Source organism: Gallus gallus, chromosome 19, assembly GCF_016699485.2.
Source record: "Gallus gallus isolate bGalGal1 chromosome 19, bGalGal1.mat.broiler.GRCg7b, whole genome shotgun sequence".
Lineage (NCBI taxonomy): Eukaryota > Metazoa > Chordata > Aves > Galliformes > Phasianidae > Gallus > Gallus gallus.
Window position 1 is genome coordinate 6,607,352 of NC_052550.1, and position 15,988 is coordinate 6,623,339.

General features: G+C 51.8%; 1 protein-coding gene across 4 annotated transcripts in view; it reads right to left on the reverse strand.

Annotated features, from left to right (window-relative positions):
• SSH2 (slingshot protein phosphatase 2) overlaps positions 1-15,988 on the reverse strand; it is a 71,733-nt gene that overhangs the window by 37,023 nt on the left and 18,722 nt on the right. For 2 of the 4 annotated variants that reach the window (XM_015296101.4, XM_046902623.1), the window contains one exon: positions 10,658-10,701. In XM_015296101.4, coding sequence (XP_015151587.3) covers positions 10,658-10,701 — 44 coding nt within the window. Of the gene's footprint in view, positions 1-1,021; positions 9,092-10,657; positions 10,702-15,988 lie in introns of those variants that run through there. The other 2 variants (XM_415832.8, XM_046902624.1) reach the window with 2 other exon arrangements.

The window sequence follows — 15,988 nt, forward strand, 5'->3', positions numbered from 1 at the left end:
TGAAACTGGAGGTCCTGATTGCATTTGGGCCACTGCCGCCGTTCCCGTCCTGCAGAGGACACGTTTTCAGCTGAGCAAACCAACAAATTGGGATTTTTAGGTCTTGGTCAAAAAGAAATAAGGACACCTGATACCATCTAAGCCTTTGGGAACTCGCTGTTAGGAGCAGTGCCTTATTACACCAGTCCCAAGCGGTGCCCTGATTGAGAACGCTGGTCCCATGTGAGCACTCTGTGGCTCTCGCAGCCCTTAATCTCCCTGGCCAGGACAGCACAGGCTGCCTGATAACCCCTATCTCCTTCCCCAGAGAAGGACGGGTGCTCCTTCCTACCCGGGCCGCCATGCTCTGCCCGGCCACCCCCGCAATGGGACCTCGGCTATTTCCCATCCCGCTCCCTGGAGCTTCGGGGACATCGCTGTTCAACCTTCCCTACCAGCAGCCGCAGGAAACGCTGTAATACAACAGGCGATGCCACGAGGGGCCATAAGCGGCCGGTTTTAAGTACTTCGGGTCGTTTCTGAAAGGCTCCCCGACACGGAACGGAGCTGACCGCCCACGCTGCTCTACGAGGGGCCACGGAGCGGCGGGACCGATTCCCCCGCGGAGCTCAGCCGGGGCGGCCCCGCACCCGGCAGCCGTGCGGGAACACCGCGCGTGGCCGGACCGCGCTGCTCGCCGGAGCCTTATCTACGTCCCACAGCGGGCATTCCCCCCCATTAATCCTTCCCACACGCGCAACTCGAATCGTCCACAAAGGAAGAGCTGACTGGGATTTGTCCCAAAGGGTCTGCGGGCTGAGCGCAGGACCGGCAGCAGCCGGGGGCGCCTCCGGCTCGGCAGCGGGGAACGAGCTGCGGAGCGCCGGCAAAGGAAGGCAGAAGGCTGCGAGCTGCCCTGCGGCTGCCGGCCGGGAAAAGTTTGCCAAGAGTGGCGACGGAGCCACAGCACGGCGGGGAAGGGTCGGGAGGGGCTCCCGCTACGAGCGCCCCGGAGCCGGTCCCGGTCCCGCTCGGTACTCACAGCTGAGCGATGGTTCCCTGCGAGATGACGGCGTTGTCAGAGAAGTAGGGGATCATGGCGAAATCCCGGCCCCGCAGGCAGCAGGTAGGCGGCCGCCCGGCCCCGCCGCATGGGGAGCTCCGGCCGCCCCGCTGCTCTGCTCCGCTCTGCCCCGCTCCGCTCCGCCACCCGCCGCACTGCGCAGGAGCGGCCCGGCACTGCCCCGGCCACGCCCCCTTCTTGCCATGACCACGCCCTCTTTCGCGCAAGCCACGCCCCCTTCTGGGCATGGCCACGCCCACCGACACGCACGTGGCGGCTCCGTGCGGGAGGGAGCGAACAGCCGCGGGGGGTTCCCGGTGGTGGTTCTTTGTTTTTTACCCCTCGCTCCGGGAGGGGAGGGCTAAAAAACTCGAGGCTGGGGGGAAGCAGTGCTGTGTGTGGTTTGGGGAAAGGCAGGCAGCGCGTAGGAAACAACCTCAATTTCTCTCCTGCAAGAGAGAGGGGAAAGCGTTCTTGGCAATAGCTTTCATATTCAGAAACTTGAATACGTCAAATGAGAAGAGAAGCAGCTGCCTTTGGGCGCTATTCCATCCTCAGCTCCATCACTCCTGAGAGAGTGGGAAGAAAGGAAAAGCCTCAGGGCAGGAACCCGGCCCGGGGCTGCGGGGAATGTGGAGCACCAAGGGAACCTTCCTGCAGTACTCTCCCATTTCGGCCCAGGGAGGGGGAGGGAAAAGAAAGCCTGAAGCCAGCTCGTGCCCCGTTCCCCACAGGAACACCAGCCCAGCACAGAGGGGATCCAGTCCTGGTGGCTGCTTCAGGTCTGATGCTGATGGGAAAGCTCCCACCCAAACACACCTCAGGGGTTCATAGGGGACAGACGAAGCAGCACAGTGCTCCACTCAAGTACGGTTTGGTTGTGTTAATGTAAGCAGTGTCATACAGCCAAGAGCACATCTCTGGTAATGGTTCCTCACAGCTGTAAAAAAAAAAAAAAATGCAGTGCCAGCTCATTGCTGTGCCAAAAAAAAAGTCATTTTGTTGGACAGAAACGAAGTCGGTTGCAAAAAGCAATGGAAAAATCAGAGCATGAGAGAAATGGAGGTAACCCAACGCTCAGCAGGGTCAGGAGGCTGGCAAGAACCTCACACACAGAACTGACACACACCACACGTTCACAGACTGAAAAACAACCCCAAACTTCTGCCCTACTCTAATGAGAAACTTCAGGGCTTTATGCACACGTTGTGTAAGGCCCAATTAGTTCAGATACAGTCCCGACAAAGGTCAGAGTTGTTACCTGCAACCACCATTAGAAAGGCAAGCCCTGAGAAGTGGTGAGAACTGCGAGCAGCTACTCCTAACACAGAGATAACAGACCTGTAAATGAATGAACACTGCATCAATACCACCAAGCACTGCGTCTCCATACACGGGGGGACAGCAGGAACACCCCGGGTTTTCCTTTTTGAAACACCAGACAACACAAGTGGGAAATGCTGAAGGAAGTGCAGCCACTGAAATCTGTACTCATAAAAGGCATTTGATTGGGTTTTGTGGCCATAAAGGTGGGAACGCTGAGGCTGACGCTGCCCTCAGGTCACTGTGTCAGGTTAACACTTTGATTACCAGCCCCCATTTATGCACCATGTGCACACTCTGCTCTTCAGGTCACAGCTCAGGCACAGCCCCGGTTTGTTTGGGTGCTGCATCCCACACTGCAGGGGTTGGGACAGCTGGGCTGTGGGGATGTGATGGAGCTGAGGCAGGATGCAGGGCACAGGACAGCTGCTCCTCACTGCAAGCAGGTGCACTCTGTGGGGACAAACACAGAGCTCAAAGCACACGAAATTGCAGCGATGACAGGTAGCAGCCTAAATCACCGTGTGCTGCAATAGGGCGCGTGAGCACAGCCATTCATCACCACCTGACAGGATGTAAATACGTCTGTCTGGAGTCGGAGTGCTTCCCAGGCCGCTACATGAACTGCACTTTGCTGTGGGGGCAGGGGAGTGCTCACCTAAGCATCAGTGTCCCTCTGAAGAGCCCCAGTGAACGCCATCTATTACCACTGCCTTTCTAGAGATGTACTTCAGTGGGTAAGAAGGGCCTGGTGTTACTTTAAGTTTGCTTGAAATGAATGCAGGCACTCTGCAAAAGCAATGGATGTTCTCTTCCTCCAACACAGGAGGAAGAACCAATGGAAAGTGCTATAACCATAACATTATATAACCATAACATACAACCATAACCTGATACGGTACCTGATTTAGTGGTTGTCAGCCCTGCCCACAGTAGGGGTTGGAAGTGGATGAGCTTTGAGGTCCCTTCCAACCCAAGCCATTCTGTGATTCTATGACTGGCTGGGTTCAGGGTAAAGAAACAGTGGGATGTTATCAGATGTAGGAATTTTGGTCTACATCTATCAGCACCAGTGGAAGAGATAAGGAAAAGCAGAACGGCTCCACAGTTTCAGATTAGGAAGAAAGCTCCAAGGCAGCTGCATTAGAAAACCTCCCCCACCACATCCTCTCTCTACTGGGAAATGAGCTGGCTTGGCAGCAGGGCCAATGGGGAAAGGAGGTCTTACGAAGTGTCCTGTAGGAACACAGTGCTAGATTCCAGCTATTTGAGGGCCAGAGGATGTAATGCCCCTCCTGTGCTGCCACTCAGCGGGACCTGTGCAGGCTGAGAGCTGGGCAGAGAGGAACATGATGAGGTTCAACAAATGCAAGTGGAGAGTCCTACACCTGGGGAGGAATAACTGCACCCATCAGTACAGGCTGGGGGCTGAGCTGCTGGAAAAGGAGCCGTGCAGAGAAGGACCTGGGTGTTCTGGTGGAGAGCAGGTTAGCCGTGAGCCAGCAGTGTGCCTTTGTAGCCAAGAATGGTACCATGATGGCTTAGCCATAAATCACTGCAGCAAATCTGTAGGTAGGAGACCCATCCCTGGAGCAGCAGCTCCTGCATGAGGCTCCTGCTGCAGACCCACTTCGGGGGGAGGAGAGGAGGAGTGAGAAGGGTGCTGGATGCTTTTAGCACAAGAGGGGGAGACAGCTGCATTATCTGGTCTAATTTATCAGGAGAACACCAAGCCGTTGCAGTAGCAGTGGTCATAAACAAGCTGATGCATGCAGGGCAGAACGAGATACTGGGGAAGAAACAAAGCTTTCCCAGTGGTAAGAAGCATACCACCCACCATGCACACGGCAGCTCTGTTACACACAGCAAGGAAATCTAACAAAGTAATTAGAAAAGAGGCTGTATCTGGTTAAAAAATAAATTAAAAAGGAGTGGGGAGGCAACAAGAGGGAAAGCATGCAAAACTCTGCTCTAATCCTGAAGAACCAGTCAGAACAGGAAGCCACGCTCTGAATTTGGTTATTTAAGCTGTCAAAGAGTATTTCTGTTTTCAGCTCTTGTGCAAAGAATCAGACAGGAGCAGAGGCAGGGCGATAAGCATCACAGGAGGAACAGACCTTGCTTTTAGAGCCCGTTTGGTCAGCTGCCCATCGTGATCAATGATCGGGCTTCGCAGGTGAGAATTCAACACCTATTTTGCAATATTATCACTTCATTAAACCCTTTCCTCACAAAACCCACACCCAACTGTTGTATAGCTTACTTATCAGTAAATCTCAGAGGGTCTGACACAAAGAGGTCAATCTCAATTACACCCACCTTACAGCTGCAGAAGCAAAGAATGCAGCAGGGATGGGAGCAGCGGTGGCTGTTGCTCCTATTGCTGATGCTGGACATGGCAAGACAAGGAGAAGCTTTGGCTGAAGTGCTTCTGAATAGTTAAGACCCTTGCAAGCAATTGCAACGTTGCTGCAAGTCCAGCAGGAGAAAGCATGCCAAAATGAAATGTCTGAGATTGTAAAATAGGTGATGTGTTATTTGAGTGACCTATAGAAAAGAAACAGGTAAATTCTCTGAAATGTCAAACGTAATCCTATTTTTAAATTGATTTAAAAAGGAATGGATACCAAAGAACTGAAGGGCAGTGAGTCCAGAAACCCTTGTCCAGATTCTCAAAATACACTTAAGTGCTGAGATCCACACAGAGCTGAGAACTCCGAGGATTGCTGCTTGGCTTCCAAGCCTTGACAAGGTGCCCTTGGGGACCAGAACTGTTATTTTGGAATCTCCCTTTCTATTTACAACAGGAGTCTTCCTCAGCATTGACTCCTCTCCCCTGGAGCACCTGGCTTGTGCTTGGCAGGGGACACAAACACGTTTGGAATCCCAGCCAGCCGCTCCTTCACACCGACCTCTGAAGCAGCAGCACAAGTGCACGGGGCAGCTGCTCTGGGTGAGCAGACCCACTTGGTAGCTAAAGGATCTGACCCTCCTTCATTCCTTCCACCTCCCAGTCCCTTGCTCCTCATTCTCCTCTGTTCATGCACTTTGAATGACAAATCAGCAAACTTTTCATAGGCCTTCATGCTTTGAGCACACTCCCTGCTGTACCATAATATCTTTACCTTGCAACCTCGTTGTAATTTGGCAGTGCAACAGCTGATACTGATTTGCTCGTCCAGCTGTGAGGCTCAAGTCACCTCATTGCTTACTGTGAAGCACAGGTACGACATCGGACTGGACCAAACTCACTGCAATCACAGAAGGCTGCAGGTGGTTATTACCAACCTAAACAGAGAATCATTGGAGTTGGAGTGGACCCTTAAAGACCATCTGGTCCAACTCCCCTGCAATGCACAGAGACACCCACAGCTCCATCAGTGCTCAGAGCCCCTCCAGCCTGACCCTGGCTGTCTGCAGGGATGGGGCACCATACCCTCCCTGGGCAATATGTGCCAATGCCTCACTGCACTTATCATAAAAACACTTCTTCCTTATATCCAATCTAAATCTTTTCTCATTAAGATTGAAATCAGACCCTGTTAAAGAGTCTGTCCCCTTCCTTCTTACAGCCCCTCTTTAAAAACTGAAAGGCTGCCAATGGGCCTCCCCAGGAATAAAGCTGATGTTACCACCAGCGCTATACCTTCACTCACAGTCTGCTGGTAGAACACTCAGCACTGAAAATGAAGACTTGCATGAACTGTGATGTGTGGCCCACAGAACTTTTCCTGGAGGTCAGCTGAGCTGGCAGATGAACAGAACACTTCTTTATCTCGGTGTTCCATTCTCCACAAGCAGCTGTAGTAAATGCCACTGGGACTGGGCTGTCACTGAAAGGAAAGGCAGAAAGATGGATACAGGAAATGCATTCTAAAGATAAGGTTTGTGCTACAGGAGCTTAGTAATCTCTGGCATGGATAAACACAAGCTCTTCCGTACCCTGCACACGCAGATCCCTCTTACTGGAGGTCTGGAGCTAACCAAGCGCCTCACAGACCCAGCAGAAGCTCCAGCTCAGTACCAACAAAACGAGTTTGGCAGCTGCAGCAGCAAGCAAGGGAAGCACAAGGCAGGCTGAGGAGCCAGAACACCCAGCGTGTGGCTTTTGGAGCCCCTCGTAGCACAGGATGTGCTCAGGATAACAGCAGTGTGAGGAGCCTGCCCACCAAATGGTGTCAGTCCTCATCTTCAGTCACACACCTGGATGGGGTGAGGGAGCCCTGTGATGTGCACCCACTGCCATCACCCTGCACCCAGACATGTCCCCAGGCGCTGAGCAGCCTGCAGTGGTGCCAGTGTAACCATCCAGCAAGCGGCCCTGCAGCTCACCTTGTGCAAGGAAACCCGAGCACCAATTCCACGCGCTACCGAGGCAGTTAAAAACGGCTCTTACAGTGTTAGCAACCATAACCTTCTGCATTAAATTGCTGTCTCCCACTCCTAAAACAAAAGGCATTTACTCCCAGCTTGAAAGCTTGAGGCGTTTTGGCACATCCAGCTGTTATCACAGCAGTAATCTGATTTGCTTCCCTTCCCAGCTCACTCCTGGAAGGAACTCCTTTGACTACAACAACAAACCCAAAGGTGAGCACACATGGGCTGCAAACCTAACGCGGCGCACCTCCCTTTGGACTGGGGCAGATGAGCACTTCAAGAGAACATTTTCATGTCATAAATCCAGCTCAGGGCAGGACCCGACTGCTCCTCTGGCAGCTCAAGAGCACAGGCACCACAGCTTTCCTTCCACACGGACTTCAGTCTGACTGAGTGCAGGCCATAAAAGCTCAAAGACTTCCCTGAAGTCCCCGCAGCTGGCACTGCTCCCTGCTTGGTGTGCTGCAGGTACCGGGCAGCTTCAAATGTGCATTTCAGCTCAGGGATGGCATTGGGAGCACAGGCATCTCTGCAACCAAACACAGCCAGCACTGAGCCATCCCGACAGCACACACAGCCCCGGAGATGTCAGCCATCAGCAAAACAAAGGTGCTGAGTCCTCGCAGCACCAGCACAGGGCAAGCAAAGCCGAACTGATAGACCAGCTGGTGTAAGCACAGCTCGAAGCTCTGTATGTGGGCATTTTAGGTGAGTTTTAACAGCATCAGGATGATGCAAAGAGACTGTGAATGCAGAGGTTTGTTAGAGTCAGTTCAGTGCGGCAGCAACAAGTCTGCAGACAGCAGAGGAGCAGGCCAGCTGGTTTACGGCTTCCAGATAGCCCAATAAAAATGTCTAGAAGGCAGTTATGAGGGTAATAAATGTAACAAATAGATTGTTCTGTACACCTGCTTATGCAGTAGCTCCTTCTTAGTCTCATTAGCCAGGAATTAGGTGAGAAGGACAGGCTCGGTCAGGGGCTTGTGCCAAGGACTCGGGGATCCCACCTCAAACTATAGGACTGGTGATAGCTCTGGCAGGGCAGTGACCTCCCCAGCTCCTCCTGGAGCAGGGCTACGGTGTGCTGGATGCATTCAGGCAGACCCCAGGGCAGAGGTGAAGGAGCTGTGGGGACAGGCAGAGCAGAGCTGGGTGCCGCTGCTCTCTTCATGCCCACAAACCCCAACACGGAGGCGAGTGCGGACTCGTCACATCTCCGTGGAGCAGGTTTAAGTTCAAACAAGGTCTCCACGCTTCCTTCCCCCTGCTGTGAGCCTCCAGTCAATGCAACCACAGCCCTTAAAGAGTGCAAACAGGTCAGCACCTGGACAAGTTGTTTAAGGTATGGTGGTCTTGATGCACCTACCTGTAAGTATAGTTCAAGTTAGAAACTCAGTTCTCTGCCTCCTTGGAGGATGCTTGAGGTTGGCTGCTCCGAGCGCTACTCCCTCGTGCTGTCACACTGCCAGGCTTTGCTACATGTTCCCCTCCACCTCAGTATATGCCTCTTATCTCAGCAGTGAGCAAAGGCAAACAACAGAAGCCTTACCACCGGAGCCCGCCCAGCCAGCCACAGCACTGGTAGCTGTCAGGCTGGACCTCAGCAGCACATCTGCCATTTGACAGCAGTGCCAGGACCCCACAGTCAGCCCCAGGAGGATGGGAACGCGGGCTGTGCTCCGTCTGCAGAAGTCTCTTGGTACCAAACATGTTTCTGCGCTTGTGCTTGGGTCTTCATCTGACTCCCTCACAAGTAATGCTAGGCCTATATGCTACCATCCCATTTAACAAATACTGCATTTTTTTTTATTAACTCAAACACGCTTTCAGCCACAGCAGTGCTCTTGCACTCAGTGGCCAATTAATGGGCTGAGTTTGGGCATGCTTGATGCCAGCTACACTGCCCTGAGGCGGTGATTAAACAAATTCTACCAAGAGACAGAAGGAGTCCTTTGGAAGAAGAATTCTATCAATTAAAACCAAATTCCTACCTGAAGCACTGGCAGCTCCAGGCAGGTCCCCAGGCTGCACCTCGGGCTCGCCCAGGCCAGCAGCAAGCAATGCCAGAGCCCTTCACCAACACCACACCTTGTCTTTAAAGCCAGATTCAGTCCATCGCCCCACCACTGTCTGGATTTTAATAGCTACTGCTTGCCGTGCTCCCTTGAAATTGGGGATTAGACAGATGCACTCAGAGCTGTTTATAGACAGCTGCTGCTCCTCCTCCGCAGCACCTCACGTTGATGACTTACCATGTTTGGCTCTTACTTTTATCCCACTGTAATCAAACATTCCACAGCACCCATGTGTCCGCAGGAGGGACCCGGCTCTGTGCAGCTCTCAGGGCACAGCATTCAGCTCACCAGCAGCGGGCTGTCACTTCCTCCCCCAGGAAGTTACTTCAAGTATATGAAAAACAAATGCTTGTTTCAAACCTAACCTACGATGGTTGCTAAGTGCCCACAACAATCACATCCCTCCCACCCCCCTCAATACGTGCTGCATGCTAAGACGAGGCCATGAGCCCATCTTGTGACTGCTGGAAGGCTGGGAGCGAAATTAAAAATGTGAGTTGAGCCGAGTTCAGCTCGAGCCTTTGGGACTCGTGTTTTCCAGCCCCACTCACCGTCGTGAATGATGTAAAATGAAGAAACAGATCCTTAAATCATCACTGAAGGGGAGAAGGCTGACGGGTGCGGGGCAGCCACCGTCCCACAGCCAGGAGACTGCACTGAAGTCATGGGAACGTGCAGCCACAGCTGCCTCCCTCTCCTTTTGCAGAGCCATCTAAGCTGGTCCCGAAAGCAAAGCCCACATTGCCCTGAAACCTTTTAAGTATTGAAAATGACAGTTTCCATTGTTACCTACCCACACAAACAGCATTAAGCAAAGAGCAGCCAAAGAGCTCATGAAGGGAGAACTCTCTCACCTTCGCTTCCCCTTTACTCCCCCCAGGGGGAACCTCACTCCATGCATAAAATTTGGCTGCAACACTTGAAGCCAAGAAAGCTCTCTTGCTGCTGGAGAAGTGACTTAGCTGTATACTGACTTTGCTTACTGTAAGCATTAAGTTGAGCTGAAATAATGCTTTTGATGGCTGAGAGGATAGGAGACGAATCTCATGACTTCAAGAGGCCTACTGTTGAGATGATGACTGAGTTATGACAACACCATTTACACCCATCACCATTAATACAGGTCACCATCTACACCAACACGTCCACTGCAGCTGCTCTCAAGGCATGGGGTCACCCCGCACTTCTAGAAACGCTCTTCACAAATCCCAAAGATGGATGCAACCACGGAGGTGCAAAAACACAGCATAGGGGTGGCTACCACTGCTGGAAGCTCTCCTTGATCCTCCTGCTGGCTCAGGGAGTCCAGCACCGCTTTGGAGGCTTTTCAAAGTCAGAGAACAAAGTGTTTATTCATACCAGAATATTCTGATCATGGACCAAACCCCGAGAAACAACATCCATCAGTGGAGACAAGGAGTCCCCCACCAGGATGTGCTCCCCAAACAAGGTGATGTCTCTGCACACACAGAGTGCAGGGTCACCACGCTCACAGTTTCCTACAGGCACACCACCACCTCTTGGCTGCAAACAGCACTTTGGGGGATATACTCACTCCCCATGTACATTTTAAGGTGTACACTGTTTTTTTTCCCCATTTCCTGATGCAGCAACGCCTTCACTGAAGGCACCATTCAGATCACACTTAAACACTGTGGTTTTACCTTTTGTTTTGGGTGTTTTTTTGCAGCCAGGTACCCACGAGACTGTTACATGGAATTAACAAGAGGCAGAAAGTTATGGCGGGTAAAACACAAGAATTCCCAAGTGAAACAAACCAAAGCAAAGCCCACAATAAGCAGTGCAGAACGTTTCACAAAGAACTAAGTGACAATCTTACCTCCTGGGCTGGGACCGGCATTCTTCTTCCCCGCTGTCTGCCTCCTGCGTACATAGGAGAGGAGGGAAAAGAAGAGTTAATATGCTTTAATATACACAGCACCCAAAGATTTGCATTTCACTGCTTTGACAGCATAAAGCGAAGGAAATTCTCGCTGCTCCTGCGTGGAGCTGTCACTACCCAGGGGCTCACTTTCTGCTCAGCTGTCACTTCACATTCCCTCAAAAGCCTCTTGAAGCTCAGCACAGAGGAACTGGTGCAACTGCAGGACCTGCTGCGTTCCCTCCCTTCCTGCCAATGCCCCCACTGCATGCAGCAGCCAAGAGCCAGGCACACAGATTAATTCTGGGCAAAAATACTATTTCTTCTCCTTTTCTTTTTTTTTTTTAATCACCTTTATGTATGCCATACTCATTGGTATTGCAGCATCAGCAATCGAATTTAAAGAGTCCACAAAACCAGCACGTACTGAACCCACCCAACAGGGCCTGGTTCCCATAAAGCAGGAAGCTCCACGTGACATACCAGGCTGTGTTAGGTGCAAAATTAATACATACAACCTCTAGTGTGCTGCTGAACTTCAGCAGGTAGACCTATCACAGCCCAAAGCAATACCTCAGTAGAGAGACCTCAGCAATGAATTGCATGTCACAGCACATCTAAGCATCTCCTGCCAGGCACTGGCTAGAGACTGGGTACAGCATCTGTTTTTAATCAGTGAAAACTTATGATGCTTATGCAGGTCTGCATAAGCGCTGCAGTACCGAAGGTGCACGTGCAGGAGAGCAGGGTGAGCTATGGGCACGGACACCTCTGCACAGCACACAACCTGACGTGTTTAAGCACTGAGCTCTGAACAGGGGAGAAGTGCAGTAAGTTAAGTTTCTGTTTCTCTTATTTAAATGATCTGAATCTGTGGGTATGAGAGCAGCTAGAAAACACATGCTTCCTGCTGCTCTTCTGCTTCTAAGAACAGAATGAGGAATACCATGAAGGAGTTCACATGGAGCCACTTCCAACCACAGCTTCAAGCTAAAACTTGCAGACCATCCACAAACAAGAGCTGGCACAAATGCCTTCTACTCATCACACCTAAGAAGCAGCTCAATGTGCCAGCAGCCTGATAAGGAAGCCGGTGTGCTCACCGCCTCCCAACATGAGTACCCCAACGAATGCCACGGCCAACATGAAGCAAGCTGTGGCAGCATTCAGAAAGGGGCAAAGCATGGGGGAAGAGCAGCCTCCCGAGGAGCAGAGCTGCCACTGCGGAGCCACGCTCGGTTTGAGATGTCAGCACTCACCCAGCTGAGTCTGAATGCCTTGGAACAATTCCCTATCTACCTCTGAAAGCACCACTGGCTGCTGTGTGTGTTTGTTGTTGCTGGAAGTCCTCAGGTCCTGCCAGAGCATAAACCCCCATCAATTCCCTGTGGGTAGATGAAGAAGTTGGTGGGGAGTACAGGGGCACGCAGAGAGGTGGACGAGGGGAAGAGGGTGCATGTGGGATAGATGAAGACATTAAAAAGAAATTGAGTTATGGTTCAAGAGCATCTAGTTGGCTAGAGAACAAGTTCCTCAAAACCACAGTAAGGAACAGCAGCTGAAAGAGCACTCGAAATCTCCACTGCGTTGTTCAGGAACCCAAACTATGCAAACGTTTTTAGCATTATAACGAACGTCCATTTCCACACACCAAAAAAAACTCCAGGTCACAGCAGCCGGTGAGCCCAGTGGGCCACAACCAACGGTCCCACAGTGGCCAAAGGCTCTGAAACACACAAATCATGGCCGTGGCCCCACACAAACTCAGTGGAGGAGCTCAGTGGAGCTCAGTGGAGGAGGCCAGATGGGGCCAACCAGCACCACACGCCCCTGTGGAGCTCTCTTTAATATTAGACGAATGTAGCAAATCTGTGTCAGAAGTGGCTGATTGCCTAAAGGGAAGTGTGTCTGTGGAGGCTGTGACCCACAGCTCGGCTGCAATGACGGGTCACCCCACTAGAGGGAAGGGCAGGACAGGGGACAGGCGGCGGACACATGGACCCATGGACGCACTGCGGCTGTGCTGGGGCTCCCATGCTACACAGCTGTGGGCACCTCCAGCTTTTACTGCCTCTGGATTCCCAAAGAGAAGGAAGCACAGCTGGCAAGTGCCACAGCTCCTCAGCCAGCAAGTGGTTCGAACCCATGGCCTCCTTCCTGGGGAAACCACTGTGAGGAACCTTGGGCAGCAGGGACAGCATCCAGAGGTGCAACCCAGGACACCGACACCGACTGCTCCCACTGCGGCCTTCTGCACCACGGCCAGAACCAGAGCCACAGCCACAGCCAGAGCCAGGGCCAGAACCAAAGCCACGGCCAGAACTAGAACCAGAACCAAGCCAGAGCCAGGGCCAGAACCAGGGCCAGGCCTCCACGCAGGCAGCACTGCAGAGGAACAGGCCCAGATCCCCAGGGCAGCCCCAGGCCCTCCAGCCCACAGAGCAGAAGTGCGGCCTGGGGGGGGAAGCGCGTCGCAGAGCACAGAACTAGGCCACGTATTAAATGCAGTCTAAAGTGGAAGATGAAAAAAAAAAAAATTCCATCTCTGCTCCTTTTGGGCCATGTAGGACAGAATATGCAAAACATTCATCCTGTTTGTGCTTTGATCTGCTGCCAGCTGTCTGTCATCAAAAGGGCAAGGGAGAGGAGAGACGTTTCTGAGCGCTATTCTGCTCTATGCAATGGCAGTCGCTCTGTGTCACGCGAGCGGCTCCGCTCCTACAAATCCCCTCCTTGCAGACTGATGCGGTGATAAACAAGATCCAGTCTGTGCTCTTATGCACAGGATTGGAGGTGTCTGCTGTGCTTAACACCGGGAACATCAGAACAGCCTTTGTTCCAAGAGACAGAATTATGAGGGTAGCATTCACGGCACTTCTAACCAGGAACACTTCACACAGACTACACCCTGCAAATACGTCCTGCAAGCCTTGAAAGTGATTCCAAAGCATGATTCCAAAGTAATAATTGCTTTGTGCCAACATACCTGACTGTGCAGGCAGTGCGTGGGAAACGCTTCTATTGGGAGCAATCTGCAGCCATCGATACACAGAGCGCTGCCAACCTGGACCGGGATGCTGGGCTGTTCCTCTCCACGAGTCTCAGCACTCAGCTGGCAGCTGCTAAGGGCACACTTCACACACGGAGGAACTTTTCTCCACTTCTCTGTTTTCTAAATTTTGCCTGGGTGATGCTTTTTGCACGGGCAACTTCATTATTTTCCAGGGTTTGAGACTTTTATAGAACCCCCTGGGCAGCAACAAATACCAGCAGTGAGAGACCCCAATTCCTTGCAGGCAGACAGGACCAGGAGATGGATGCGAAGTGCTATGTTTTTTAAAATGATCCTTACTTAACCAGCAGAGAGGCCTTGTGCAAGAGCAGAAACACAAACGCTATTACAAAATGCTGTGACAATTTGAGGCCTTTTCACCTCTCAGCAAAGAACAACTGGCAGCCTCTTATTGATACAACAGAAACCTAGTTTATGCGAATCCCTCAAAACCCAGAGCAAGACTCAGATGTGATCGTGCCATCACAGAGGCCCTTTACCTGTCAAGCCAGCATCACGTGAACAACTGCAGACCCAGACTCAGAAGAGGTAATCAAAGAAGAGATCTAAACTTAAACAGGCAAGCTCCTCGTTCCCTGCCTGCCTGTCCCTGGGCTAGGTCCCATCCAGTTGTTCAAACACACACTGAGTGCTGCTGAGCCTAACGCAACCTTTGCTGGGAAGCAGGTAGCTGCACTGGGAAATCAGAGGCTGGGCAGCTGCTGAAGCATGCAAATGCTCCTCTCTGTAGTGTCCACCAATCTCCCCATGCATCTCTGCACTGCAGCTGCACTGTGCGCTGCGAGCTCCTCCACGCAGGAGTTCTCCTTGGGTGTCACCACGTATGAAGCAAGCTTTTCTTCTAGCACAATACAAGTCACCAGAGATAAGAGCATTCATTGCACATGTGGGTTCCTCAGGGCTCAGCTCAACCGCTGACACTGACACAGTGACATCAGAGCTACCCCATGGTACCCAATGTCTGTGCAGGACTGCCACGAGATGCCCAGAGCTGCACCTGAACAGAGGCCTGGATCCACAGACATCACACAGAACCCAAGTTCAGCACCTTCCACGATGAAATACTCAATAGATTTCTACTTGACAGCATGCCAGGGTAGGGCTGCTCCTGTCAATGATCTCAAAGCATTTGCTGGAGGAAAACAAGACACAAACGTTTGAGTCAGACTGCCAACTATCTATTGCATCTTTCCGCAGCAGAGACGTTCATACAGTAGCTTGAGTTGTATCAATCTCTTAAATAAACTGTGTTCACATAAAGCCCACACATGCTGCATTTGCAGTAAGTCTGAAGTGCCAGGAACAACACTGGCTGGTAAAGGGAAACAAGGACTGACTTGAAAACCTGGGCCGAGAAAAGGTTCCCTTTTTGTGGTAGGAAGCCTGAGAATGCACCCAAATTCACCAGCAGGAGTTCCAGGGCAGGATGGGGATGCTGAACTACCACAGTTTCCAGGATTGGTGCTGCACATGGGAATCTGCCCACAGGAACGGGACATGGGCAGGCAGAGCCCACAGCTGCACCTGCAGAACAGATGCCCAGCAGGCTGCAGGAATTTGTGTGAGCTGATATAAGGACGGTGGAGGATTGCAGCTCTTCAGCAGCAGTGTGCTGGTGCTCCCCTCTGCAGGATGGACCCCAGGGCTCAAAAGAAATCACTGCTCTTCAGAACCCCCCAGCCTCTGGAGAAGGTTAACCTTAACCACTATTGAAAATGATGAAACTAATTAATGGAGTCCCTTACGCTGCAGAGAAGTAGCTCATAGCCACCTTTTAAAATACTTACATTTGCCATCAAACACTTTAAAAATAGCAGCTGCTGCCAGGAAGCCTTGAAGTTTGACATAAAAGTGCTTCAGACAGCTGAGCTGAGCAAAGTAGGCCAGGGATGGGGAGGGGAGAGCTGCACGGTGCTGTGTGTAGTGCTCCTACCTCTCCACAGCCACGGGGATGGGGCAGAGCAGCAGCTTTCCCAGCAGTTTCTCCCTCTCCCATCGCTATTTGCATGATATATTTTGAATGAACACCCTTTTCCTCCTCACATTTCTTCCGTCTTTGAGGTCCCACAATACACAGCCGCTCTCTGCAGCCAAGCTTTCATTCAGAGGTTGGCATTCCTTCCAGACTGTTTTCTGTATCACTTTGCGGCATCAGTAATTGGTATATTTAGGTCAAAGACATTGTGCTCTTGCTCTGGAGAAAGAAAAAAAACAAG